Source organism: Anopheles merus, unplaced genomic scaffold (assembly GCF_017562075.2).
Source record: "Anopheles merus strain MAF unplaced genomic scaffold, AmerM5.1 LNR4000049, whole genome shotgun sequence".
Classification (NCBI taxonomy): domain Eukaryota; kingdom Metazoa; phylum Arthropoda; class Insecta; order Diptera; family Culicidae; genus Anopheles; species Anopheles merus.
In genome coordinates this window covers 91886-119876 of record NW_024427629.1, presented here as the reverse complement: position 1 = coordinate 119876, position 27991 = coordinate 91886, and the positions used below count along the sequence as shown (strand labels likewise).

Sequence of the window (27991 nt, the reverse complement as noted above, 5' to 3'; positions counted from 1 at the left end):
ACTGGAGAAAGCTGTCAAAAAAGTGTAATGTCACCAGATTTTTGTCGAAAGCAAAAGCAAATGCAAGTTTTTCCGACGACTCGCCAAAACCAATAGGAGCAGCAGCACGTATAGCAGCAGCAGCAGCAGCAGCAGCGGTAGAGCAGCAGCCGTGCCGTTAATTTTATTGATCCACCCCAAGTGACGCCCGTGCCGCAGCCGCTTCGGGAAAATCGGGTACCAGTGTAAGCAGCGGAAAGAAAAGCAGGCGCTGAATAGAGAAAAGTCCGGGTGGATAGGAGGGGGGGGGGGGGGGAGGTGGTCGTGATAGTTGTTCGCTCAAAAGCAAAAATCCTGGGCGTAACGGACCCGCCGGAGCTCGTTGAACTGCACACGCTTCGTCCGTCGTGCGTAACTAGGGGGTGTGTGTGTACGCGTGCCAGTGTGTATGTGCGTGTATGGGGTCGTGGCCACCAAAAAAAAAAAAACGGTAAAACATTCCCAATTTGAGGTGCCCACACCCCTTCCCTACATGTAGCATGTGTCGGTGTGTGTGTGTGCGTTGCTGTGACGGGTCCGGAACTGGTGGTGCGGTCATCCCGACCCGTGGCCGACTTACTCATCACACTCCCAAGAAGTAGCTGCGTGGCTGTTCCGTCACTTTTCGTACACACACACACACACACACACAAGCGGGCGGGTACGCAATCGTGTCTCAGTTTTGGGAGTGACACCGGAAGAGCGAAAGAGAGGGAACGCCGTGCGCCGTGTCAGCTGAAACTGATCTTTTCCTTTTCCTTTTGCAGCTCCCCTCCCTTGACCGACCGAAACCCGCCGGAGAGGCCGCCGGAGCGCCAACGCAGCAGCAGCAGTAGTGACCAGTGAGTGCAAAGACCCGAGAGCGCCCCGGAAAAACGGCCTGCATTGGGGTGGGCATTTCACCCCGCTCGGAGTGCATCCTCAGGATAAGTTGTTCGTGTGTTCTGAGGGAAAAGAAAACGGGGTCATTTTGCATCCCGCGGCAATAGGCTTCTTCTCCTCCTCCCACATTGTGTTCCCTTTTCGGCGGACGGTGTGAACCAGCGGATGGTACGTTTCGTGCCATTGGAATAACCGTCGATCGTGTGTGTAGGTGTGAGTGTTTGTGTGTGCTCCAGTTCCAGTGGAAAGTGTCCGCATTGTGTGTGTGTGTTTGTGTGCTTGATCGCGTTGAGTTTTCCCCCGCGGCCCCTGTGGAAAACGCACAACAAGCAACCGTTTGGTGGCCTAAAGTAAGAAGAGCAGTGTGTGTGTGTGTCTGTGCCAGTGTCTACTGAGATTGGAGTCGTGTGTCTAGTGTGTGTGTTTGTGCGCTCCAAGTGTGTGAAACGGGAGCAGAAGCAATAGAAAGGAAAACACAGCGGAGGGCAAAGAAAGAGCAGTGAAGGAAAACCCTCCACAACATAACAGTCGTCACCGCCACCACCCGTCACCCAACACGCTCCACACGATGTCGTCATCAGGCGATTTTGGAAATCCGCTGCGGAAGTTCAAGCTGGTGTTTCTCGGCGAACAGAGCGGTAAGTATGCGGAATATGCAGCAACGGTGTGAAACCTTATACGAACCTACACAAAACACGTCACACACACACCAGCACAGCAATATAATTTTTTTTTTCTACCGTTTTCTTATTTCATGAGAATGTGAGAGAAGAATGAAAATCCGTTACCTTCTTTACTGTTTTTCGTTGTTGTTCACACCGCAAAACGTCCCAGAACAAGAGAAAGCTTCCGCTGGGAAATTGGGGAACGCTTCTTAGTCCGTTGCTAGATGGAGAGGACGGCCCCCGCTTTGGGATGGTTGGGCCTTGTTTTGCCAGCGTGTGGCATGTGAATCTCACCCTCACCCGAGTGGGAAACGGGGAGCCACTAATTAGGGCTTATTCAATCTTGCAAAAGGAAAAATATGTTTCCATCCCTTCAAATACACAAGGTGCTGGCGGATGAAGCTGGAGGAAAAACCCCGTCCGATCTCGCCCGGCGTATGCTGCGGCCGGCTGAGCCTTTCAGCACAGCACACAAAAAAGGAAAACGGCGCCGCCACCGGCTCGATTGCGGGCGTTACTGTTGCAAATAGCTAGACTACACTCCCCCCCAAACAAGTAGCCGAGATATGAAAGCTTTGCTGTCTGGGGAGCGAGTAATGATAAACATCTACCGCGGGTGACCTCATCACTCTGATAGAGCCGAGGTTTGAAGGTGAACCTCGGATTAGAGAAGGAAAAGTGCGAGATGAGCGCCTAGCACGGCTGGAGCACGAAAAAGAAAGCCCACTACAACCACCACCACCAAAACGTCCTGAGAATTAGATTTATTATTCATCATTGTGTCCGTTCGCCACAAAGCGCAAAACCGCAAAAAAATCGAGCGAGAGAGAGAGAGAGAATGAGAGAAAGCGCACACTTGTCTGGATGGGAAAAAATGCCGTGGAAAAAACGGTGGAAAACTTCAGAGCTGGAATGTTATTCTTTTTCCGTGCGGGGTGTTTCGTGTCTCCCCCAGACACTCACACACACACACGCACAAAGAGAGAGAAAATCTTATTCACTTATCACGCAGAAGAAAAGAACATCTGACGTGACCGTTCCCGTGACCGGTGGATGCTGTGGAAGGAGTTGTTCTTTCTTTCCCTTTTTTTTTTGCAAATTTTTATCCCAAGCTCTCCCGTTTGGCCTCATGCAAAGGCGTGTGCTTGTATAAGCCGTGCTTTATTTATGTGCTGTTCGCCATAGCTTTTTGGATTGAATATATGTATATTGGATACTACGGGGTGTGCGTGTCCTTTCCGTTCGTTTAAGCAGAATGTTCTCGTCTCGAGAAGAAGCAGGTATGAATCATTCCGGTCGTCTGTGCTGCGTCGTGACTTGTCTCGTGGGATTGTCACACGGAACATAAATGAGCTTAAACGGAGAGAGAGAAAGCGATGTAGAAGCGCCAGCATTTAACCATACCACAGTGGAACGAATTCCGCAAAGAAACAGCCCCCAAAAACACAGTGAAAAATTGCACCACGAATCACCTTACAAATCAGGGTTGGAGATCGGCCCTGAAATCGGGCACAAACACACATATATACACAAATTTTCTTTCATTCTGGGAGGACGGGTGAATGGGCTGTTGGGCGCATAATCAAATTATGCGATACATCACATCCTCCCAGAGGCAGGGGTACGTTTTCCTTCTTGACTTTGGTCTTTGGTGCCTCTGCTTGCATGCACAAAATATGTGAAAACTCTATGTTCATGTGTGTGTCTATGTGTGTGTGTGTGTGATTGTATGTTTCGTTCCACTACTTTGTATGTATGATCTCAGATTTTGTGTATTTTACCATTTTTTTTCTTCTTTCTCTCTTTTTCATGATTCCCCATCGGCACGGATTTATGCGAAAAAAAAAACGAACTCGATGATGATGATGCTCTATTCACGGTCTGCTGGTTGCACCCGTCGCTGGGTGCCTCTCCAACTCTTTCACCCTCAACATGCACGCACACACATACAGTGGGCAAAACATCGCTAATCACCAGGTTTATGTACGACAGCTTCGACAACACATACCAGGTAAGTGCGTTTTTTGCGATGGGAATGTGGAAACACAGTGGATGAGAAGAAAGTGAAGATCGGTTCGTTGGATGGAAGGTCCAAAAAAGACTAAGAAGAAAAAGAAAACCTGGGACATAAAGGCACTTCTTTCGGGGACCGTTTGAGGATGATGGAATGGAGGGATAATAGAATTACGCGTTCTGCTGGGTCTGATAACCCCACCCCACCCTCGAAGATCGGATAACCGTTGCCTTCGTCGTCGCCGTGATTTATGCTAGCCAGGGGTTGGTGTACGCTCTCCATCCCGAATATTGGCCGATTTCGATGATTTCGTGAGCGATGGTGGTAGCAGTGGTACGTGTGGTTAACGCAAACCCTTCTCACCCTTCGCTCCCGCATGGCATGCGATTCGTTGTTGACCGTTATTAGTCATGCGACCTTCCCATCTGCCTATGTTCGCTTGTTTTTTTGGTACAGGAAGCATATGATGGAGTTTTGAAAAAGTTTGATGGCATTTTGTCATCCATCAATTGTGCAGCCGGGGTGTGATTTAGTTTTTTTTTGCGTTCAGATTGGAGCAGATGATGGCTTTTTGTGGTTTGTTTACTTTAGGGCGTTGATTGTCGTTTCGGATGTGTTGGTTTTTATTTATAATTTTGTACCTTAAAGCATGTTTTTATTCAAATGATTTGTGATGGATCTGGTACACTCCATAACCTGTACTTGGAATAACATGTTTTTGGATTTATCAGATTTACCGGTCATCCATCACCTTGGCCTTACTAGTAACAAGATTGGTAGAGATGAGCAAAATGAGAAAAGATGGAAAGTAGTTAGGGAGTGCTTTAGAATCTGTCTCATGCGACAACCGACAAATACAATCTATGGAGAGGTACCCAAGACAAACCTGTCACATGTTTTCACCCTTACATAAAAATAATATTTTCTATAAACACGCATTCAATTTCTATAATAGAGGCTTTTCCGAGTTAATCTCCAATGTCAACAACATTTTTCATTGCTTGCAAGGTGTTTTTCAACAGCTTCTATTTGCATCACAAACATTTTTCAGTTCTTTCGCATGATTTTCAACAAGTCACAAGCTGGACAGAGTTTGACAGTTCAGTGTGGTGTGTTGAAAATCATGTGGAAGAATTGAGTTGTTATTATGATACAAATATAACACGCGAATGCTGTTGAAAAACATATTACAAGCGGTGGATAATGCTGGGCACATTACAGATTGCAGATGGATGAAATCCCTACGTCTTTCATTAGTTTTACCGATGTCATAGGATTTACAAATTTTGAGCAAAATATGGCAAATTGATCAGAAAAACAGGTAATACATTTCAGCATTAAAAGGGACATTCATCTAGAAGTTGTGGGGTATCACATCAATAATATCGCAGTAGTAGTCTTTTAAAAAATATAGAGATACAGTCCCGGTCGTTTTTCAACAGCTGTCAAACGTCGTCTTTGCATCACATTACAATATATGCCAGGTGTTGAAAATAATTGTATAGGCGGTGAATACAGGGTTTTTCGGGTCTTTTTCCAATGCAAATAACATTTTTAATTGCTCGCAAGATGTTTTTCAACAACTCTCAAAGGTTCTGTTTGTTTCACAATAAATTTTGAGTTCTTCTGCATGATTTGCAACACGCCACAAGCTGGACTGTGTTTGACAGTTATCTGTTATTCGATGAAAATCATGTTTAAAAACTGAAACTTTATTATGATGCCCATACAATGCATGACAGCTGTTGAAAAACATGTTGCAGGCGGTGAATAATGTTGTTCACAATGGAAAGTGTCACGGATAACTCTGTAAACCTTACCAACTAGTTTATTTTGCAATGACACATGTGTATAATAGCCATGGCAATGGAATTGGCTCCAGATATCAAATGATTAAGGTTTTGCCCAGTTGGAATTACATTTCTGAAATACTTTTGTGTACGAATGACTGAAAGAATGATTCAGGCGTCCGTTACATAGGGAAACCTTGGAACCAATATTCAGCAATCCATCATATCAGCCTTCATTCATTAGTAATAGAATGTAATATTCATCTCTCTCTATCTTCTCTGTCACCTTACTCCAACCCCCATTGGAACACTTTCATCCTTCGAGCGCATTTTTTGTATACTTTACCTCGTGGTCCGAAGTGGGGAATCAATATTGAGAAGGGCGGGAATTGGGTTATAAAAATGGGTACTTTTGTCACTCGTCGACATTCTGAGCCTGGCCCTGCCACCGTGTCGTTGCGCTATTTCTACGATGCGATGTTGCTACTGCTGCTGTTGATGGGTTGATTCCCACGTCCTTAGCCGGGCGTGTAGGAAGATGCTGACGTTGTTGTTGTTGTTGTTGATGGAACTGAACTGTATTGTGAGCTGGCTGCCTGAATGCCCACGCGACGTTCGTGTTATCCTTGGATCGTGTTTCCTTTTCCCTTCGATTTGCCGAGTATCGAGCGTGGGTTTGGCGTTTCCCATGGCAAATGTCACTCGGGCAGAGCTAAAGCCAAAGCTATAGGTAGGGGCTAAAGCCATAAACTAATAGTTTTCTATAAAATTCTAGACTTTATGATGCTAAAGGAAGTGACATCGCGGGACCTTACTTACTCTGGAAGCACTGGAATTTCCTTTCGAGATACTTCGTTTTTCGGAAACTAGGTTAGGAGATGTGCTTGTGCTCTTGTATCCAGAGTTGACGCGTCTCAAACGCTGCGGATAGGCGTAATGCCTCTCTTATGGTTTGATACGTTTTTTTTTGTAGCAACTTAAATCCACATTTTTTCCTCCCCAAAGCTCTGCTTTCTTTGTTTCTATGTCAAAGTTGATGCCTGTGCAAAACTTGTTACCCTGCTGCGCTTCTACAGAGCATAAAAAGGAAGACTAAAACTGTGTGCGCATTTAGCAATCAAGAGCAGGGCGGAAAATTGTATTAAAACTTTCCCGTCGATCTTCTTCCAGCGTGCCAAATTGACTTTTAACCGTTTCCATCTTTCGTGTCTACCGTGGGGGGAACAGTGCTAGAAGCTCCCACGCACACGCACCACAGTTTCTGAGACAGGTGCGTAATTAAGAGGCATCTTAAGGTGGAAAGATTCTTGCGTGTAGGTTGCTCTGCCTGCTACCTTTTTACTGCGTGGGAGGACAAATAAATCCTCCCGTGGAAAACAAAACTTTTCTCAGCGTACGCTTTTTTTGCAATTTATTTGCTTCTTCTTGAAACATCTGTTCTGACAGTTTTGGGCATAAGCTGTTTTGAGGGAAGTAAGAGCAAACGTTTAGCAAAGTGAGGCATTTTTTAACTCGAATTATTGCAGGCACTAATTTGTTTATATAAAATTAATTATTATTTTTAGAATGTACATGTCGTTTACCCTTGGGAACATTGCTAAATTGATAATATATCCATCCACTGCTCCCGGTATGCTGATCCCGTTATCTAGTCGCGAAGGAGAGAACTGCTCCCCTGCCAAGCCTGTCGGCCGCAGAATAAACAAGCCGGCCGCGGAAACCGTCGCGAAACTTGTGCAAATTAGTCAAGTAATTAATTACGACTTAACCTAATTACACTTCTCACGTAATACGTCCCAAGGATGATGGACTGGAATCGACCTCCTAACAGTCCCGAGATCTCTCTCTCTCTCTCTCTCTCCACCCGGCACATCCATTCCCCTGCATCGAAGAAGTCAATTTGCCACCACTGTGTCGATTAGTGTAAATTAAAGGATTTCTTCATGCGGTAAATGACCGCTGTCTTGTCGCTCGTGGCATGATGTGCGTCTGTCTTGTCGGGGGGGATATATCTGTGGTGTGGTCCTGCCGAGGAAGTGTCGATGATAGAGCGATTAGAAGCGCAAGAAGAGAGCTGGTGGTGGTGGTGATGTCCAGCAGAAAGGGAGCCTTCCCGGGGATGAATGGTTCCACGTGATGATGTGGTTTGCTTCTGATGATGCACACGTAGCGTTTGCTTCGTTATCTTCCCGTGCGGAGAGAATGAGATGTTTAATGTACGGGAAATCAAGCAGTCATTTCAATTTGTTTTGGGATGTGCAAGTATCGGCTGAAAGAGGTTGTAAGATAGCAAATGGGGTAAAATTAATTAGAATTGCACACTGTTATCTTTGGGGAATCTTTTACCGTGCTTATTTCATCGCGAATTTAACTCCTTTGGTTTTGGTTTTGATTGAAGAAATAAAACCTTCCCTCTAAATGATGTTCAATGAGAAATGGTAACTGAAATAGTGAATAATCTCTTCTTAATGATCTTATTTCGTCCTGTCTTCATTTATATACACAATATTAAGGAAGAAATAATTATTTCGCGCAGTGTCTCTACGTGGGAATTGAACCCACATCTGATCTTTTGAGAGCTAGTGGTGTTACCATTAGACCATCCAGTGCCGCTCCTGAACATGATTTAAATCTCAATTTAAGCGGATAAGATAATCCAGTTGGGAAATCCACAGATCAATCATTTGATATCGCAGGCCACAACATGTTTTGCTCATAAATGGTAGCAGATAGCATATCAGACTGCACCAGATGATATTAAATTTATTGTTATTGACTTATTTGCTGTAATGCTGTATTGGTATTTGTCAAACTGTTTGTCTACAAAACGTATCAAACTACCGTTTCTAATGTGAAGTCCACATGCAATTGTGATGTCATCTGGTGAATTGCACTTTAACTTCTGTAGTCTTCGCTTTAATCTTCTGCCTCCAAATCACAGTCCTCCCATCGCAAACGGACACGTAATCAAATGGCAAGAAGCCGATGACAAATCCTGCCGTGCCTCACCAAATGGGGGTTCAACCCCTTTAACACTACTCGCCCATTTGCTGTGGTGATAAGAAACGGTGTGAAGGTTTCGGCAAAAAGGCACTATATTGAACGGCACAAAAGAGGGCCAGCAGTGATAACGATTACACCCGCCGCCGACCTGGTATGTGCTGCTGATTCATGGTGCGCGCGTGCGGTGTATGTTAAATAACATTGCCCCAAACCAGCTAGCGAAATGCGTTCGATTGACGTGGAGGTGACGGTGGGAATTATAAGCCACTTTAAAACAAACCAAACAAATGAATGTAGAATGTTAAGCTTGTTTTACGGTTTTTTGTTTTGTTTTTGGGGCAGTAAATGGGCAACTTAACACTCCAAACAGTGATATCATTTAACGCTCCGACCGCCCCAAAAACACAAGACCTTGTGTGACAGCTTCCTGGTGTGTGTGTGGGGCGTGTCGTGAGTAATGTTACCTTTTAAAAGTTGTTTTTGTCTTCTATTATTTGAAAGTACGCAAGAAACTCCCTTTTCTAACAACGTGCCCGTTCAAGTGGGTGCCACGTCATAAAGCACCCATTTGTAATTCATTAGCCAGCAACTTTATCATCACCCCGTTCGCTAACCTCCGCCACCTCTCCGATGACTCTTAGCAAAAGCTCTAAAGAGCTCGCACCATTCTTTATTTCACTGTTTGAGCAAAGATATGAGCTCTAAGTTCTGCTTACAATTTCAATTAGCATAATCCGGCACTGACTGCTGCACCTCATGATGTAACTTTTTGCCTTTTTATTCCCTTTTCCATTCCCGTATCCCATTCCGCCCAGCCAGCGCGCAGTACCAATTGCGAACGAATGAAGTAATTTGCCGCTCACCTCCAATCGTGCGTCGTCCGCGATCGAGAGATTGAATCCTGAATTATTCAAGCCGCTTTTTCCACCTACTTCTCGGCTTCACGCGTGCGACGGGAGGGTAATAAACTTAAAGCTGTGTTGCAGTACGCATATACACACACACACACTTGGGAAAGAAGAAAAGAAGAGGAGAAGTTGGCATAGAACGAAATTCCTCATCAAAGCGAAAATTAGAAGCCTGATGAGCTTCGGATTCATTTGATGTTTCCTTTTTTTTTTTGTTTCTTACTAACCAGCACCCGATCGACCGAGTGCGCTTTTACAGGGTTTTCGAGTCAATTTCCAATGTCTACAACATCTTTTATTTCTTGCGAGTTGATGCCTCAGTTCATCCACATGATTTTCAACACGTCTCAAGCAGAATTGAGTTTGATAGCTGGATATAAATTTTATTATGATGCAAATACACCATTTGACAGCTGTTGGAAATCATCTTGGAAGTGGTGAATTAGAAAGTGAACCGAAAAACCCTGTATTCTGGCACTGAAGTGGGATTGAAATACGTTTGTACGATCTGCGCAAGGGAAAGAATTTCATTAGCATTAGCTTTCCATTTGCCTGCAATTAATGTGTTGTGTTGCCCGTTTATTTCGTTTCATGTTCGATTGCAGCTGTTGAAGCTTTTCGAAAATGATTTAAATACATCAAACGAAAGTGCGCAGAAAATAGATAAAACCCATGAGCCACACGGGGAATCGTTTCTTGATTGCGGGGGAGAGAGAGAACACGATCACGGTTGTAAACAAATTTATCACACCTCAGGTGAAAATGGTGCATCCCTTTCTTCCGTTCCCTATTACTTTTGTGGTATACGAAAAAAAAAAAGAAGTATGGGACTTCCCCTTTTTTGTTTATGACATAACGCATGGATCCTTTTTTTGTTTGCATTATTTTTTTACCACCCAGGAACAAGCCATACAATAGAGATTCCCACACCCGCCCCCGGTTGTTGGGTCGGTGTATTAGTAAACGCACAGCCGCGACCGTTTTGCGAGAGCCCTTTTTCCGTTTCTGCACATTTCAATTGACGCCACCTTCCGCTGGAGAACAAAAGGAGCGGAAGTTTGGGATGGAAAAAAAAGGAACGAAATTTACATTGTGTGCTGGGGCGCGACTCTCGGCACTAGAGCGATGGGTTGAGTTTTTCTTTTTATATTGGCTGGTGCTGTAAAAAAAGGGGGAAATACACATGTTTATGGGCGACAGAAGCGACGCGCCGTTAAGCCTAGCGATTTCGTTTGCCACTTTGCGCAAAAATATAGAGCACAAGCTGCACGCTGGGGGAGCTTCTTCTCCTCCCGTTACAAGCACAAAACGGTCGGTCCCGTAGAAGGATGGAGACGGTTTATTGGCAAACAATTTTCACTACATAACTGATGGTGGTGCTTGTATTATGCCCCCCGGACTGTTGGTAAAAGTGCTTCGCTGGAATTCGTTTTTGTGTTTTTTTGCCGATGCTGTGTGCCGTCGGTTTGGAAGGAATTTGTTTGGCCGGATTGTTTTATGTGCAATAATCATGTTCTACGTCGCTACTACTCTTCCCTTTTTTTTAGTGCGCGTGAATTAACTGCTTGTTTGAAAGAGAGAGAGAAATTTGTTTACCCCGGGAGCGCGATATAAAATGGATTCTATAACTTTGAGCTGTAGTAGTGGTGGCTGGTCATGGTGTCGTGGTTAAGAACGAGCAGCTTAAGCGCTGTTTGGGGAGTTGGGCCTTCAAAGCTTTACTGCATTTAGCGAGTCATTTTGTTGCGATGTTATCGTAACGAATTATCGGAGTTATCGAACGAATAATAGCTCACATTTTACTGATAAAATGCAGAATGTTTTATTATGATTTTTGTTTTGATTTGATTGGGTTCTAGCAGAATGGTTTTATACAGTGCAATACGTAATTACATGGCGCTTCTGTTTTATTTTGAATTTGATCGCAAATATTGATATTGGGTATGATGGAATGCAACGTACTGTAGAATATGAATGAGTGTTCCAGAAAAAGTACTAAAGCTTGATTTTACCCGTATCTTAAAAACAAATGTCGTTTCAGTAACGTTACACGCTGTACCAAATATTCCATTCGGCACAATTGTAAAGCCAACCTCAACCGAAATGAAAACAATTTTTTTTAATGAATTTTTAACTGCTCATAATTTAATAAATAAACGTATTTAGCGGTTGAATAGCAGATTGTATTAAAGCTTCACCTTTATCCTTTTCGTATTTAAAAATCAAAATCATTTAAAAAAAGTTGCTGGGTTCAGCAGCTCTATTCACGACGTGAACTGGATATTTTATAGTTTACAACATTAACTCAGATTACTAACTTCAATCTGCGATGTCTCAATAAATTTTCGTTGTTGTATTTTTCAGAATAAAAAAACCCCGAAAAAGTAAGTTTTGGGTTGTAACATAATTTTTCGAGTGTATTTAGAATGCCAACAACATTTTTCATTGCTTGCAAGATGCTTTTCAACGACTGTCAAATATTTCATTTGTATCTCAATAATATTTCAGATATTCCACATAATTTTCAACACGTCACATAATTTTCAACAACAGCTGTACTGATTTTGACAGTTCTTTGTGATGTGTTGAAAACCATGTGCCAGAACTGAAATTTTATTCTGATGCCGTTGCGTAGTGTTTGACAGCTGTTGAAAAACTAATTGGAAGCGGTGATAAATGATGTGCACATTCGGAAGTGACTTGAAAAACTCGGTATGATCCCAAATATTCGTCTTTGGATTGTTTTTTGAAAATTTTTACCGCAATCATATAATTTAAATAATTCATTAATTATTGTGAACATGGAATGAAACTCATTTGGCTGTTAAAATCTACTCGAGGACGTATTCATACGAGAAATTTTGTACTTCACTGGTCACTTCCGTCTTACAAGCCTGGTACTAACACGTGCTTCTAGTTTTGATATCATTCTACCAATCTGCCAAGACTTTCTAATGGTTGATGCTCTTGTCTTGTCATCTTGTGGCATTTGCGTTATCATCTGCTGCATATTTTCATAAGAGTCGCTCGTGTTGTTCTATCGTATGAAAAACCATGATAATGGATATTTAATGGAGTTATTATCACATGATAAATATGGAACACTATTCGATATGATCAAAATAATTAAAAATAATATCATTACTTCAGCTCCTAAAACGATAATTCTATAGCTATGTCACGTACTGTTGAGCAAAGAAACATTCCTTTAGGGACAACCAGGCAAACAAATCCAAAGTAAATGATGATCACATTTCATATGTCACAAACATTTTTGAGTTAAGTTTTAGCTGGTCATAGCTAAGAAAACAAAGCAATTTATAGCTCAAACGATACATCATTGTACAGTTTTTACTTTTACTCTTGGAAAAATTGAAAAAATAATGTTAGAAAAATGTTCTAAATAATGTCATCATCAGTCGAAAATCAGATTGGGGAAGGTCAAAACATTATTTTGAGCCAGCATATGTGAGTTGTCGAAATACTTTGTTTAAACATCAATTTGTATTATCTTTTTTACTTTTTGTTTTACCTTTATTGGAATTACGATTTCGAGAGTACGAAAAATAAGTCACACTTTTACGACTGGCTTTTATCACCATGTTTGTTTCTGTTTGTTGCTTTTGCCTGTTTTGGTGAAACAGAATTTAGAAAATAATCCTTATCCGCACGTCCTTCACTTGGTCGACAACTTCACCTTAAAGTAGGACGCCCAGCAAGAGGGAGAAGCTTTCAGCTCCATTTTTGCGGCTGTTTTTCCCCCGGCTTGCTTACTAGAAACGGTGCTAATAACTTATTTTCCTTATCCCTTTCATCTCATCTCGACCCATTACTACACGCTCTTAATGTGCAGCGTCTGGCACACGCTCTCGGCCTCCCCCTCGGATCCGCCTCCTGTAAAGCAAAACAGAACCGTGCCATGTTCCATCATCTGTCGGTACACACATCGTCAGGTTTTCTTGTGAAGAGGAGTAGTACATCATACGCGAAAATTCGAAACGAAGAAAGGAAATGGGTGGGTGTCGGGCTACATTACTTTACCGAGGTGCGCACTCATTTCAATGTGCTTGTTGTTCCCTGCGCCGTTCCGACATCCGGTCGACAAACAGCATCGGTCGGTGGCGGGCGGGGGGCACACCTTTTCGGGCCGAGAATACATAATGCCGGTTTTTGGTCTACCGTACGCAAGGTACTCACATTGAGGGACTAACTTTCCTCATTTTCATCCACCACTGGAATGGACATTAAAAGGAGAAAAAAAAAGCTCAAATGAATTTCGGAGCATTCCAAGGCGCAGCCCTCAGCCAGGTCCTTCCGTTGTGCTTTGTACGCTTAGGAAGGGGGGCACATTTTGGGAAAACTTTCACAGCGGGAAAAACAGCATAAGAACGTAAATAATAATTCATCCGGAAACCACCCGGAACTGCCTTCTATCTCTCGTGTGGTGGTGGAAGCAATTTTTCTGCTTAGTGTCGGAGGTAATTTTCCGTGTCGGTGGGTCGCGCTTTGGAGTAAGCTAAACGCTGACCACCTTCCCAAACTTGAATGGGAAATGGCCTTTGGTCTTTAGATCTTTCGTGTAACTTTACAGAATAGGAACAAGAAGTACCTTTGATTGTAGAACCAGAAATGAAATTTTACACAGAAACGAACACTTTCGATAAGAAACTTTACTTGACGGCAGTCTCGTTTTGCAGCAAAATAGAATGGTACGCCTCCAGGCAAATATGGAACTTTGGCAAGCTCGAGAAACAACCCTTTTCAATCGTAATCGATCCGTAGCACAGGCGACGACCGGCACAGCGCATTTCGAGAGCCACGCTTCGCTTCACTTTCGATCCAGTGACGTCCTTCAGACAATAAAACCCTCCAAACCCGGGCCACCACAAGCCAACCACCACTACCACTGCCACCTACGCGAAACATTCATCACGGTGTTGCCCTGTGTCGACCGGTCCTCCCAGCGCACGAAGCGGAGTGATGTGAAATTAGATCATTAAAATGTATGCGGAGACATAATGTCGCCCCACGCAAAGTGCAAACCATATCGGCGACCGGCGAACAGCAGAGCACACATTTCAATGCACGTACCGTACGACCGGCTGTGGAGTCTCCCCCTCCGGTTGATTCGGTTGACATAAAGGTTCCGGCCATTTTAGCAGCTCAGTGCCACCCTCCAGTGTTCCCTTGGATTCCGCAGCCCTACCAGACTGTCGACGGTCGTTGTGTATCGATACACTGTAAAGGCTCACTCAGGAACCTGTGTGTGGAAGTGTGTGGGATGCGCTGTGCTTACATTTTGAACCAAGGTTTTTGGAGCTCCCGCTCACTGGTCGGTTATGTGTGTCTCGAACATGTGTTAAATCACACAAAAGAATTGCTTTTGCAACAGTGTGGTTTAGAATTTCGCTGCTCATCGGCGCCGAAACAATTGGGTGGGTGCGTAAAAGGCACAATTTTGCGTTCTTTGGCAAAGTGGAATCGATGCGTGTAAAACGAGATGATTGATCCACTCTCTGCATGGAATCAATTTGTCTCGGGGTGTGGTTGTGGTTCTGATACTACGAAGGTGTAGTACATAAACCAGTATGTCTGTGTTAGGGAACCACTTTCTCTTTGCTGTTAGACGGAGTTTGCGTAAAAAAGGTTAGTTTTTTCGATAAATTTGCCTATTAATGATGGGAAAAGTACTTATTAAAAAAGGAAAGGCCTCAACAAAGTTTGAAGGAGCTCCACAGTGCCGTAAAAATAAGCATTACTGATGACTAAGAATAAAGAAAGAAAATCTGAAACTAACTTTCAAAATACGCTATGGAACATCTTAAACTTTGTCTTTCTCTTCTTCTATTTTTATTAATTAACGGGTAAAAGTTCTGGTCGTTCTGAATACATGGCCGGATTCAGGTCTGGATTAGATTTCAATACGCGACCTTCGTTGTGCCAAATCGTACCGTTGGCACCAAACCACTTACCTGGACATATTTAGCAGACGTAAAAACGTGGTTTGTTGATTCATTTCTATGAATACGATTATGCACACCAGTATAATTGTTAAGAAGTTTATCAAATGTTGTGAAATTTGTGAAATATGTTGTAGCAGTTTATTTCTTATACAAATATATATTTCAAAAAAGGTTTAATCCAGCACGTATGTAAATGTTGTACGCCTTTGCTAACCGTATTTTCGTGCTGGTGTTTCTCTGTCGACTGACCCACAAACCCAGCGCTACACAACACGTGCAGCTTCTCTGCTCATACCAAAACGCGATCGTTAAGCAGCATGTTGTTCCGTCCGAACCCGCTTCATGCCGTTTCGTGGCGGTACAATTTCCGTGGCCAGAATATTCGAGGTGTTATCGTTTATTTATTCAGTTTATAACTTTGGGATGCATTCCACGGCAACAAAAATGCAGCAGCAGCAGCAGCAGAGCACTGTTCCGGCGAGTTCCTCTTTTGTGAATACTACCCGTCTGGCCGATTTTATGTTTGCTGCTTTTCCCACTCCCCATCCGGCGCAAAAGCGGGCTAGAGAGTTGTGCTGGCGGTTGCACGTGCACCGGAGGGATTTTCAAGTGTATTTCAAGTTGTGCCTGCCCGAGCTCGAGTTCAAGTGGCCGGGTTAGTGGAGGGAGGGTTGATGCTGGTGCCTTCTTCTTCTCGACCCAAGAGTGCAATACTTCCCTCCGGGACCGAGCCGTGTTTTCCCCTTGTTTTCCCTGTATCCTGTAAGCGATGAGAGAAAAGCACCTATTACGCCATCAAAACATGGTTCGAGGACCCGTGATCGACCTCGTCTCCCCTCGGGTGGTGGTAGGTTGTGTAGCGATTCAGTCCACGGGTTTCGCCTCGGTCCGGTGTGGCTGTGACGCGACCGACTCTCTCTTGCCCGGAGGAGCAATTTTCCAATTTTATTACACACAACAGCGCGCACATGGCGGGCGAACTCGCGCTGCACTCCGAGTTATTTATGTGTCGCAAAACGGAAAGCGAATGATAAAAAACTGACAAAACATGCTCATTAAACTTTTGCCCCGGTTAGTTTGTTTGCTAATGTTTGTTTGTTCGGTGTTTGTTGAGGTGCGCGAGACGTGCGCCACAAAAGCCCTGCCGAGGCCAAATGTATCTCAACTAAAATGTGTATTCTCTTGAACGCTTATGATTCATCATTAAGCGGTAGCATTTTCATTACCAAATTTAACTCTCCTGCATGCTCTTATCTTGTCGGTCATTCTGAAGTGCTCCCTGTGCTAAAATTAAGTCTCCACACCGTCTCCATCTTGCACGATGCACACAAAATATCCCCAACAGAGCTATTCCACTGTGTGTTGTGTGTTATCCGCTCGGCCCCTCTAGACAAAGTGTGCTCATTATTCTTCTAACCTCCAGCATTTTCCAGAATCGACTTCCGGGAGTGTTTGTAGGCATGCGTTTGTTCTTTCTTTGATGAAGCGTACCACCACCTGTACATCTGTAACCGAAATGGCAAGAAAGGAACCATTTCAACAGCTCTCCCGTGTGTTTTCTCATGCATATTAGATGATCCATATTTATTTGCCCTGGAAACGCTTTGAAGCACGCCCGGCGCCTGTTTTTCCCAGACGCAGTCTGGCCCACACCCCAAAACCCACCGTCAATGGGCCTCGGCGTACCGTTCCTTTAATAGGCTTTATGGGAGTCGAAATAAAAACGGCGCGCGAGAAAAGGTGGCTTACTCACGACAGGTCGATTTACCTTCGGCTTCTACGTCTGGCGTCTTGTCTGTGCCCAAACCAAAAGGACACAGCTCGGTCAGCTGGCTGGTCCCCGCCCTGGAAGCCCCTGGTCCTGGGATGACGCCATCGATTGGGAAGATTTATGCGCGTTCGTGTTTTATCGATCCGACGCTACTTCAACCCATGATGGTGCGTTTTCGTGTCGGTACGGACGGAAATGATACTTTAATAGTCGTCCCCATCGGGACACGTTCCCGCATAGGGGTGAGCAGGGGTTTCAAGAAGACGTGTAGGAATGATGCGACACTGTGAGGTAAAATCCTTGAGGCCTGCCACGAACCTCCGCCAGCAGAAAGAACGTTGGTTCCTCTGTGGTATGAGCACGACGTACCGAGCCTGTGGCAAACCAGTCGGAAATGAGATATCCGATAGACGGGAAGCACACGACCCCGGGGCCATATTTGCGTCCGCATGTTGGTGAAGTGTGGCCATAATTGGCTTTGGCTGTGTGCGATTGATTGAACAGCGCGCTTCAACAACGTTCGGCAACGATGGGCTTTGTGTCGTAGTGCAATCTTCATCTTGTGTCAATGCAGTAGGGAGTAGTGATGGGTAAAGTTGGCAAAAATCCGGAGTCGACTCCGATCCTATTCTGATAATTTCGGAACCGACTCCGGAAGGTAGATCTGCCCAGCATTTTCCGGTGTCGTCGGGAGTCGTCCGGAGTCGTCCGGCGTCGTCCGGAGTCGTCCGTAGTTGTCCGGAGTCGTTGTGAGTCAGAGTCGTCCAGAGTCGTTCACAGTCGTCTGGAGTCGTCCGGAGTTGTCCGGAGTTGTGGGGAATTATTCAGAGACGCCCGGATTCGTTTGAAGTCGGAGTCGTACAGAGTCGGATGACTCAGGACCACTCCGAACGACTCCGGATGACTCCAGACGACTGTAGACGACTCTGGATGACTCTGGACGACTCTGACTCACAACGACTCCGGACAACTACGGACGACTCTGGACGACTCTGACTCACAGTATTATCCGGAGTCGTCTGAAGTCGTCCGGAGTCGTCCGGTGTCGTCGGGAGTCGTCCGGAGTCGTCAGACGTCGTTCGGAGTCGTCCGGAGTCGTCCGTAGTTGTCCGTAGTTGTCCGGAGTCGTTGTGGGTCAGAGTCGTCCAGAGTCGTCCGGAGTCGTCCGGAGTCTTCCGGAGTTGTCCGGAGTTTTCCGGAGTTGTGGGGAATTATTCAGAGCCACCCGGAGTCGTTTGGAGTCGAAGTCGTACCGAGTCGGATGACTCAGGACCACTCCGAGCGACTCCGGATGACTCGGGTCAATTCCGGACAACTCCGGACGACTCTGGACAATACCGGACGACTCCGACTCCAAGGGGGGAACCAGTGGTTCAGATTTTCCACAGCCTACATCGGATTAATAATAGCCAGAGTCGGATCGGAGGCTAGGGTGCGCTCCAGTGAGCACATCACTAGTTGGGAGAGCGATGCATGGATTCAATGTTAATGAAAAAAAGGACCCACAGCCCTATCGGCGGACCGGCCTTCTATCTCTCGTTGTTGTAAGAGGGGGGGGAAAGCGCATAGCGCTGCTTGTTTTCTTCCGTTTTAACTAACGCATTCCTTTTTACTCTTCTTCTTCTGATTTGCAGGCCACGATCGGTATAGACTTCCTCTCGAAAACGATGTATCTAGAGGATCGAACAGTGAGATTACAGCTGTGGGACACGGCCGGCCAGGAACGGTTCCGGTCGCTTATACCATCCTACATTCGTGATTCAACCGTAGCAGTAGTGGTGTACGACATTACAAGTAAGTATTGGAATAACAGGGCGAGTAGATAGGCTTCCCTTTTCCCGGGGGAGAGAAAAACGATTAATGCAAACGCCTTTTTGACCGAGCATATTTTAGTAAGACTCGGCTCTTCCCATATACTCGCATGAGTGGTGCTGGTACTGTTGCTCCAAGAACTCTGAATGCTTTGATTCATATCCATAAATCATGCAAGGTTTTGGGGGGGGGGGGCGCACTGGAGTGCTACGAAGACGTCTGGTGTCACACACCGTACAGCATTACGACCGAGCAAGAAAAGTCGTTCGGAAGATGACGTCCGTCGGAGGAAGTGCTGCTTGCGATTTATTGAGATATTCCAGTGACCTTTCTGCTGTGCAAGGGGTTATGGACTAACATTGAGTCATGCCAGAGCAACCTCAGGGGTTAGACATTTTCGGCGTTTTTAGTTTGTGTGCTTTTCACAGCACTTCTTGTGCTTTTTTGCTGGGAGAGAAAGAGAGCCCGTTGGGCAAGTGCGCGCCCACTTGTTGTTTGTTTGGCGAGCAATTACGACTCAAGTGCACGTTTGCTGCAGAGGTGGAGTCTCATAGGAGGGCCTCTTTGCTTTGCTATACACGGCTTGTAATGTCGCAAGAACTCTCACCACCGGCAGAGGGCAACGGTGCGTTTGTGCGTTCGTGCTGATTGGAAAATATCTTTACGACGAAGAGAGCCACAAATTGTTTCCCCGTTGGCGCTAGGCACACTTGTGTGGAAGGCTTCTTATCACCGTTGACACAGTTAGGTCTGCCTCGAGTGGTAACGATTGCTGTAACTCGATTGGTAATCGTAAAATGGGCCGCTGTGCTTTGAGTTGCTCGGTGGGTGTAGCTCGCTATACTTTGGATGCAAGATCTAGAAATTTCTCTTAATTTGTGCGAATTACTTTGGTTTGTTGATTTTGATAGCATTCAAAGAATTGGTTCAGAGGAGTCAAACTCTTTTGTAGGACTCGACGTAATTATATTTATTTATTAATTTTATAGATAATATGATCAAAAGATTTTTCGACGGAGATGTAAGATCAAAACTGGAAGTGTTGTGTGTAAAAGTAAACTTTTCAATGCTGTAATTCCTGATTTCCGATATCATCGATTGATCGATTAAATTCAAAATTGCCTACATTTTGTTTTGGAATCGGACGAATGTTTGAACAATCCACTGCAATTCTTCCCACGCATCATTCCAAAAACCTGTTGAACCAAATGATCCATATCAACACCTCCAATATATCTGTTAGTCATACTCTCCCCCCACCTCCGGACATGATTCCCTTCATAAATACCTCTGCTCTCGTGCCGCGTCATGCGCTTGGCGTACAGTTTTATTAAATTTATATTTTTTCCACTGACAGAAAGTGAAACATTTACCCACAAATGCCGCACGTGTGGTGGTGATGGTGGTGTTACGCTGGGAGCGGTCAATATTGTCCAAACTTATCACGCGGCTATGGCTCATCGGTCGGCAGATGGATAGGACGCTGCGATTCAATTAGTGCGCCATGTGTGTGTGTGTGACTCAATCGGTCACGCATCAGCAACGATCAATTTCACGCGCTTTATCATCATCCTCCATTGCACAACAGCATTTTGATGATTCGCTCGCTTACGGTGCGGCACTGTGGCCCGATAGAGACTGTGTCACTGTTTTATGACTTGCAGCTTCTTCATCGTGTGTTTTTTTGCGTAGAAAAGTTATTTGAAAGATGCAGACAGTGACCCGACGTGTCATCAAATGCACATAGTGACACCGACAAAAAATCATTACGCGATACACGCTGTCTGTGCAATAATGGCATGTCTTTGGGGGGAGGTTAAATAAAGCGAAAAGAAGTACAGAAGCGCCTCTGCCTCTCTCTCTCTCTTTCGTTGCAATTTTTAGGATAGGTCAAAATGCATTCGCTCGTGTTCATTCGTTCGTGTCCAGCTGGGCGTCCAGTGCACACTTTCGTTCGCTTTCATGTGCGATCGAACGTATGTGTGTGTGTGTGGTTAAATTTAAACCTAGAAATACGCTTCGACAGGCCGGCCTACACGCCTCCTTGGACGGCTGTGATGTGCACTAACCACTTCACTGCAGTGCGGCGTACGTCCGCGTGGCTTTCTGTGTGGCAGCGCTGCCGAATCGATTTCCGTTTCCATCAACCACAGTTGTGCCTGTGTGTGTGTGTGTGTGTGAGAGAGAGAGAGCTCCACCACACTTAAATTGGCGGTAGGACAAGCGCTTATTGGTGAGGAAGCTCCGACCGACCCTTGGGGCGCTCTTCACCCAATGATGAGGCCAATCCCTTATAGCCCCGCACTGTCCTTTAATGGGCATCAAATCCAAGCTAAATGTGACCGATGCACGAAGCTAATGCAAATGTGGTCGGTAGGAGGGACCGCCGACGGCAAAAAGATCGAATGAATAAAATGATAATGAAAACTGCCCCTTTTTCCCTTAAATGACTCTTGTTCGGGGCGTTTTTCTTGGCCATATCCCACACTCTGCTGCTCTGCTGGCGCCGTGTCCTGCCTCTGCTTTCTGCAGTGTCTCTAAGCGATGTCGATTCTGATTTCATTGCTTCGTTTGTGAATGAGTTGCTAATGAATTTTTTGGCCGTCGCAGCCACCGCAATGGGCTCTAGTGCGGACTAGTGCAGTGCACAGGATTAAAGGAAATTTGAACCCCGGCTCAGTTTAATCGATTTGTAGTATGTAGGTTACATCACTTAGTGTTACACACTAATGATGTGCTATCTGGAGCGCAGCCACGACTACGATCCTACTACGACTATTTTTAGTCCGATTCCGACTGCGGCAAAATGAGAAGTACTAGTTCTGCCCGGAGTCGTAGTCGTTCGGAGTCGTAGTCCTTCGGAGTCGTAGTCGTCTAGGTCGGAGTCCTTTGGACTCGTCCGAAGTTTTCAGAAGTCGCCCGGAGTCGTCCAGAGTCGCCCGGATTCGTTCGGAGTCGTCCGGAGTTGTCGGAAGTTGTTCAGAGTCGTTAGGAGTCAGAGTCATTCGGAGTCGTTCGGAGTAGTCCGGAGTTGTCCGAAGTTTCTAGAAGTCGTCCGGAGTCGTCCGTAGTACTCGTCCGAAGTTTTCAGAAGTCGTCCGAAGTCGTCCAGAGTCGCCCGGATTCGTTCGGAGTCGTCCGGAGTTGTCGGAAGTCGTTCAGAGTCGTTAGGAGTCAGAGTCATTCGGAGCCGTTCGGAGTAGTCCGGAGTTGTCCGGAGTTTCTAGAAGTCGTCCGGAGTCGTCCGTAGTACTCCGGAGTCATCCGGAGGCGTCGAGAGTCGTTTGGAGTCGTCCATTGTCATCCGAAGTCGTCCCAAGTAAGAGTCGTCTGGAGTAGTCCGGAGTCATCCGGAGTCGTCTGGAGTCGCCAGTAGTTGCCCGAAGTTGTCAGGAGTCATCCGGAGCCGTTTGGAGTCGTTCGGAGTCAGTTTTCTTCCGGAGTCCGTAATCATCCGAAGTCGCCTGATGGCTCCGGATGGCTCCAGGCGACTCCGGGCGATTCTGGACGACTCCGGGCAACTCTGGACGACTCCGGACGACTCCTGACGACTTCTGACGACTTCTGACGACCCGTCTCCGGCGACTCCATGCGACTCTGGGCGATTCCGGACGGCTCCAGACGATTCCGAACGACCCCGGGTAATGCTGGGCGGACCTACCTTCCGCAGTCAGAAATTCTAGGAAGCACACTAGAAAATTCGAGCTGTTAAACTATTGTTGTAAATTGTTTTATCCTTCTGCTTTATTAGTTTCATTTTATGGACATTTTTTCTTCCCTCCCTTTCAGACGCGAATTCATTTCATCAAACGTCGAAATGGATCGATGACGTGCGAACGGAGCGCGGCAGCGACGTGATCATCATGCTGGTGGGCAACAAAACCGACCTTTCCGACAAGCGCCAGGTGTCGACGGAGGAGGGCGAGCGAAAAGCGAAAGAACTGAACGTAATGTTTATCGAGACTAGTGCGAAAGCCGGCTATAACGTTAAGCAGGTAGGGCATTGGTTTGACAAGCCTGCAGAGCGAGTCTTTTGCTAATCGATTTGCTCTTCTTTTTTTTGTAGCTTTTCCGAAGAGTGGCCGCCGCCCTGCCTGGCATGGATTCGACCGAGAATAAACCACCAGAAGACAGTATCCTTTTAGCAAAGCCGAATGATCATTATCGTCGTTTCCATTGCAGCTTCAATGTTGTTTACAAAGAAGCTGCAAAGCAAACGAATGTATATTGGGCCATTTTCATAAAATAGCTCATTTCTTTTCATTCTCTGTTTTTCATATTTTCATACATTTGCTTTTGTTTTTTTTATGTTTGTCTCTATTGTTTTGGTTGTTTTGTTTGTTTGTTTGTGTTTTTTTCCTTAACATTTTACTTTCCACTCCTTCCCTGCCTTCCCAACCATCAGTGCACGAGGTTGTGCTGAAAGATTCGCCAAACGAAACAAAAGACCCGGAAGGTGGCTGTGCCTGCTGAAATCGCGCTCCCGGTACCATCCCCCTCCTCGTCTGCGTGCCCAACCCGCGCCTACGGAGAGACAACTATTTTTGAAAGCATTATGATGATAACCCGTTACTACTGCTACTACTACTACTACTACTACTACTACTACTACTATTGACTGTACTATTACTACTCTACTGCAAACTACTGCTAATATAACACGACTGCAACACGGACCAGCGTTTTTCACCATTACGATTGATTGTAATTTTGCTTATTTCGCTGTGTTAAGCCCCCCCCCCCCTTCTCCCCCCCCCCCACTCGACGGACTGGCTCTTGGACTAATAATGAGAGTGAGGACACGGACACACACACACATCCCGACGAACGGCGCCCGAACGTGCAGTGCAGTGTTTAGTCTTTTTTCGTTAGTTTTGTTTTGTTACACGATTTTCCGACCTATTTATTTTGGTAGCAACAAAAAAAGAAATAATGATGTAGTGCAGTTAGAGCATGGTGTGAACTATTTCTAAGTGGACGGACACAATTGTCGCGCTTATTATGAAATGCAGGTATTGTGGGAGGGATTTTGTTTTGCGTAAAAATATGAACATTTGAGCTGCGCCAGAGCAGTTCATTTTTTATTCCATTTCTCGTTTTGAATCATTTCCGGTTGTGCCCCTCTTCAATCAGGTCAGTCAGGTTTGCGTTAGATTATTACAACTAAATTAAGTAGCTTGTTCACCTCCCCCACGGCGCTGTGTGACTGCAAATGCAATATATACACGTTTCCGGTATGATGATAACTGCTGCCAGAGATGCGAATATTATAGAAAGTGCTGCAATATTATTGTGTATAAACTGTTGCACATCGCCAGACTTATACCGACGCGGAGTACGCTTTAGTTTTGTCTTATTTTATTCGCTTTTTCGTACACACATACACACATACATCCACAAAAGACAATAGAAAAAAGAGTTATAGAACGAGTAATTATTCCCACAATTACACCCCAAGACGGAGACTCCGTGCCGTTCCAAGACAGCTTAACAAAGATGGATTCTATGTAGAGACGCGAGGAAGACATTTGTAAGATTTATATACACACACACAGACATAGGAGACTTGTACTACTGTTGCTATTTACTATTACTACCAACCAGATCGGGGGGTCACTTACTTTATTCTTACTTATTAACGTTTTTAAGCATAAGTTGTTAGGAAAGTAAATAAAAGCAAAACCCGCAGTAAAGTCTATTCTATTATGACGATTTTTGTTTTATTTTTTACGACCTTTTTTCCTTTTCCTTTTCCTTTTTTTTTACTGCTAACCTTTAACCGTTGTCTTACAGTGAATAATGTGAACATTTCCCACTAACGTACCTCTAATGCTCCTTAACCCATGCAAACCAAACGCTAACCCCCACCACCACCACCACCACAACCTTACAGCTGTCGATCTGCAAACTCAACCATCGAACTCTGGCGATCAGCAAGACTCGGAGGGTGGCTGCATGTGTTAAGAGCACATATGCCCCCTGCACGCTGGGATGCAAGCATCTGGATGCAAACGAGAGGAAACAAACTGATACTCCTAATTGTGTAGCAACGAGAGCGATAGAGCGAGAGAGAACTAGTGCACGCGCGGCAACATCCCGTAGCTAAACTCTGTTAGTCTTCATTTCAAGCAAAACATACGCAACGAACGTTCGTTCAACAATCATCGACGCGCACGCTTTGTGAAGAGTGTTTTTCTTTTGTTCGTTGCGTTTTGGTCCTACTCGCGTATCCAATCCAATGGGTGGTCAACGTTTCGAGGGCTGTATATGTTAGTGGCGAGTTAGTGTATCATTTTAGTTACTCTCTACCCTCCTTTCTGCTCTACTCTAGATGCGAAAAAAAAACAATGAAATGGCGCTTTTATGCTTAGGACCTCATCTGGGAGGGCCTCCTCTCCCGTATTTGCCTGCCTGAGTGTGCATGAGTGTGTACGGCTTTATAGGAGCGTGTAGTATGTGACGAGTGAGAATAGACGGACAGAAGAACGCTGGCTTCATCACACAACACTAGGAGGGGAAACAAAAGCTTAAAACAATATTAGAAACACACGGAGAAGCAACAAGAGGAAGAGAAAAAAAAAGCACAAGAAACGGCAAAACGCATAGCGAACGATTCAATTAGCTACAGTGTAGTGGTACGACTACACGCAAAAAAAAAAACATTAAATGCATGCCAACACGTGAGTTAGCAGGATAGCGAAGAGACAAGGTTTTTTGGAGTCAGAAAGGAGAACCAAGAAGGATTGGTTGCAGTAGTTTAAAACAGATTTCATAGTACTGCATTAATATGAATGAGCAACAGGAGAGGATGAGTTAAACGATTTGCGAAAAAGGATTTATTTTACATTTTTTTGGTTTCAATTAAACTAATTTACATTCCATTCAGTGGAAGGATCAGTTCATTAATTGTTTGAAAAATAATAATTAAATTTAGTTTTTTTTTTTTTCAATAAAATCGTGTTGCTTAATGTGTTAGAAACATTCAACACCCTTTCGGTGGTTCGGTAAAAGGAACTGGTAAACACACTACTTAATGCGCCAACGCTAACAACTCCTCCACTGCCTAACATCATTCAAACACAAGCAACCAACTCATTCATTAATCACTAAAAACAAGAAAAAAGTTGTAGAAGTAAGCAAAAATGATGAAACGATAGAGATAAAGAAAGAGAGAGAAAAGAATTAATCCATACACCTAACCAAAAGCGTTGTCACAAAGTGCGCCAGAAAACTTGCGTATGGTTTTACCGCGCTGCATGTTATATCTGCTGCTTCAACGTGTGTGCTGCTTGTGAAAGGGATAAAACGGCAGTCTGTTTGGAGAAAGATTTAGCAAAAACCGATGACGTGATTAATAGATAACGGTATTGAAAAAAAAACTGCAAATAAAAAAAGGTAACAAAAAATATGCACTAAACCAACCAACACCATCACACAAGTCCCCCCTTTCCCAAGTAAAACACACCCACACACACACAAAGACACACAAGATCATTAAACACACTAAAACCTACCCTTCGCACGTCTAAGCTGTAGAACAAACACAACAACAAAAAACTAAACAAAAAGAAACAGGAACACAACTATACGAGCGGAATGATGCAAAAACAAAAGAAAAAAAAATGCAAAATAAGAAAGTTTCTCTCTTTCATCTTCAACTCTTAAATCTAAACCAATTATTACTAAAAAAACAAAACGAAAGTGAAAAAATACAAGGAAACAACAAGAAACGGTGGGCTAATGGGAAAAGTTGGAGTCTGTAAGTTTTAGACACGGAAATGAAAAGGGGAAAAAATTAATAGTAATCAAAGCATGTTTCTTTCTCTTTTAGAAGAGTCAAACATCGGTCGAAATAAATTGCAGCTAAAACAAACAAACAAAAAACGCGAATGTAAAGGATAAGAGAAGATGAAAGGAAAATTGTATGAAAAGAAAACCGAAAACGAATAACTCTCCCTCTAATGGGGCGCCCTAATACAGATGGGAGGAAGTGTCGTGTTTTGTATCGTCGTTACGTTCCGGCTCAGTTTCTCCATTCGCGCTACAAGTAATGAATTTGTAAATTCGGCTCAGTTTGTAGCATCTTTTTGGGGGTACGTGTAGGAACAGTAAGAACAGAAAACCAAATAACCAAACTAATGGATACACACTTTCTACTACCAAATACCAATGACTTTACCATGCAAACCAAGCTACTATTTTAACAAGGAAACACACACTTAATGGATGATTCATTCTAAAGCGAATATGTGAAAGAGAGAGAGAGAGAGATAGAGAGAGACACAAATGCACTGCAATAGAGGAATATTAGGACCTTCTCCCTTCCTTTTCCCATCTTCCCGCGGTCCGTGGTGTTATCCGCTTTCTCATCCCGCAAGCAGAAAATGGGGTTGGACAAATAAACACAACAGCACACAGCAACTCCTCGCAACTCAAATCATACATGCAAATTTGCTACAAAAAAAATGGAAATAGTACGACGAGCACACACACTCATACAACCAATACATAATTATCACGCATTTTGTCATAAACCAACACTTAAAGAACAAGAAAAACAATCGAAGAAAAGCATGATAGCGGTAGGATGTGGAGCGCAACTTTAGCAGGAGGAGGTGCGTGTGGGGGTGGCTGGTGCCTATTGATGGATGGAATGATAGGACGAGAAGGATGGTACTTGAAACAATCAAATAAAGCAACACCCTCAAAGAGAAAGAGAAAGAGAGACGAGACGAGATAGGCAAGGGACGAGGCATAAAGACGGTTAAAACTTCACAAAACCTCTGTGGGAATAATAAAACAGCAACTACAAACCAAGACACACAGTACAGAACACATTCCATGGGATAACAACATCCATATTAGTCGCTTTTCATAGTTAAAAATAAAGAAATCAGAAAATATGAGCATCGAGTCCTTTAATTGACCAATTGACCCGGTCCCGTCATCTTATTTCCGATTCATTTAAAGTACAGGCGTCCCCCGAGTTACGACCCCCTCGAGTTACGACGATTCGCAGATACGACGATTTTGATTTTGACAGTTAAAAGTTGTCATTGACAAGAAATTGATGTATTTTTATGAATTTCTGGGCTGATAATCGTTATACACACATTTCCAAAGATTCCACAATTACCCTATCTTGAATATCTATATTGTGTACGG

The 27991-nt window shown here is 44.4% G+C and overlaps 1 protein-coding gene across 4 annotated transcripts; it reads left to right on the top strand.

The window, feature by feature from the left end:
* Nucleotides 1-28: 28 nt before the first annotated feature.
* Nucleotides 29-27729, top strand: LOC121601261 (ras-related protein Rab6). 4 transcript variants are annotated; one of them, XM_041930075.1, is made up of 7 exons: nt 29-216; nt 786-1538; nt 3518-3576; nt 18649-18808; nt 22616-22821; nt 22893-22959; nt 24720-27729. In XM_041930075.1, exons 2-7 carry the CDS (start codon nt 1469-1471, stop codon nt 24788-24790), a joined length of 633 nt encoding a protein of 210 aa, XP_041786009.1. In that variant the 5' UTR covers nt 29-216; nt 786-1468; the 3' UTR covers nt 24791-27729. The 4 variants fall into 4 exon arrangements, with proteins under 4 accessions (XP_041786009.1, XP_041786007.1, XP_041786010.1 ...); XM_041930073.1 differs by having other exon boundaries at nt 29-224; XM_041930076.1 differs by lacking the exon at nt 24720-27729 and adding an exon at nt 23232-24223 and having other exon boundaries at nt 29-224.
* The last annotated feature ends 262 nt before the right edge of the window (nt 27730-27991 follow it).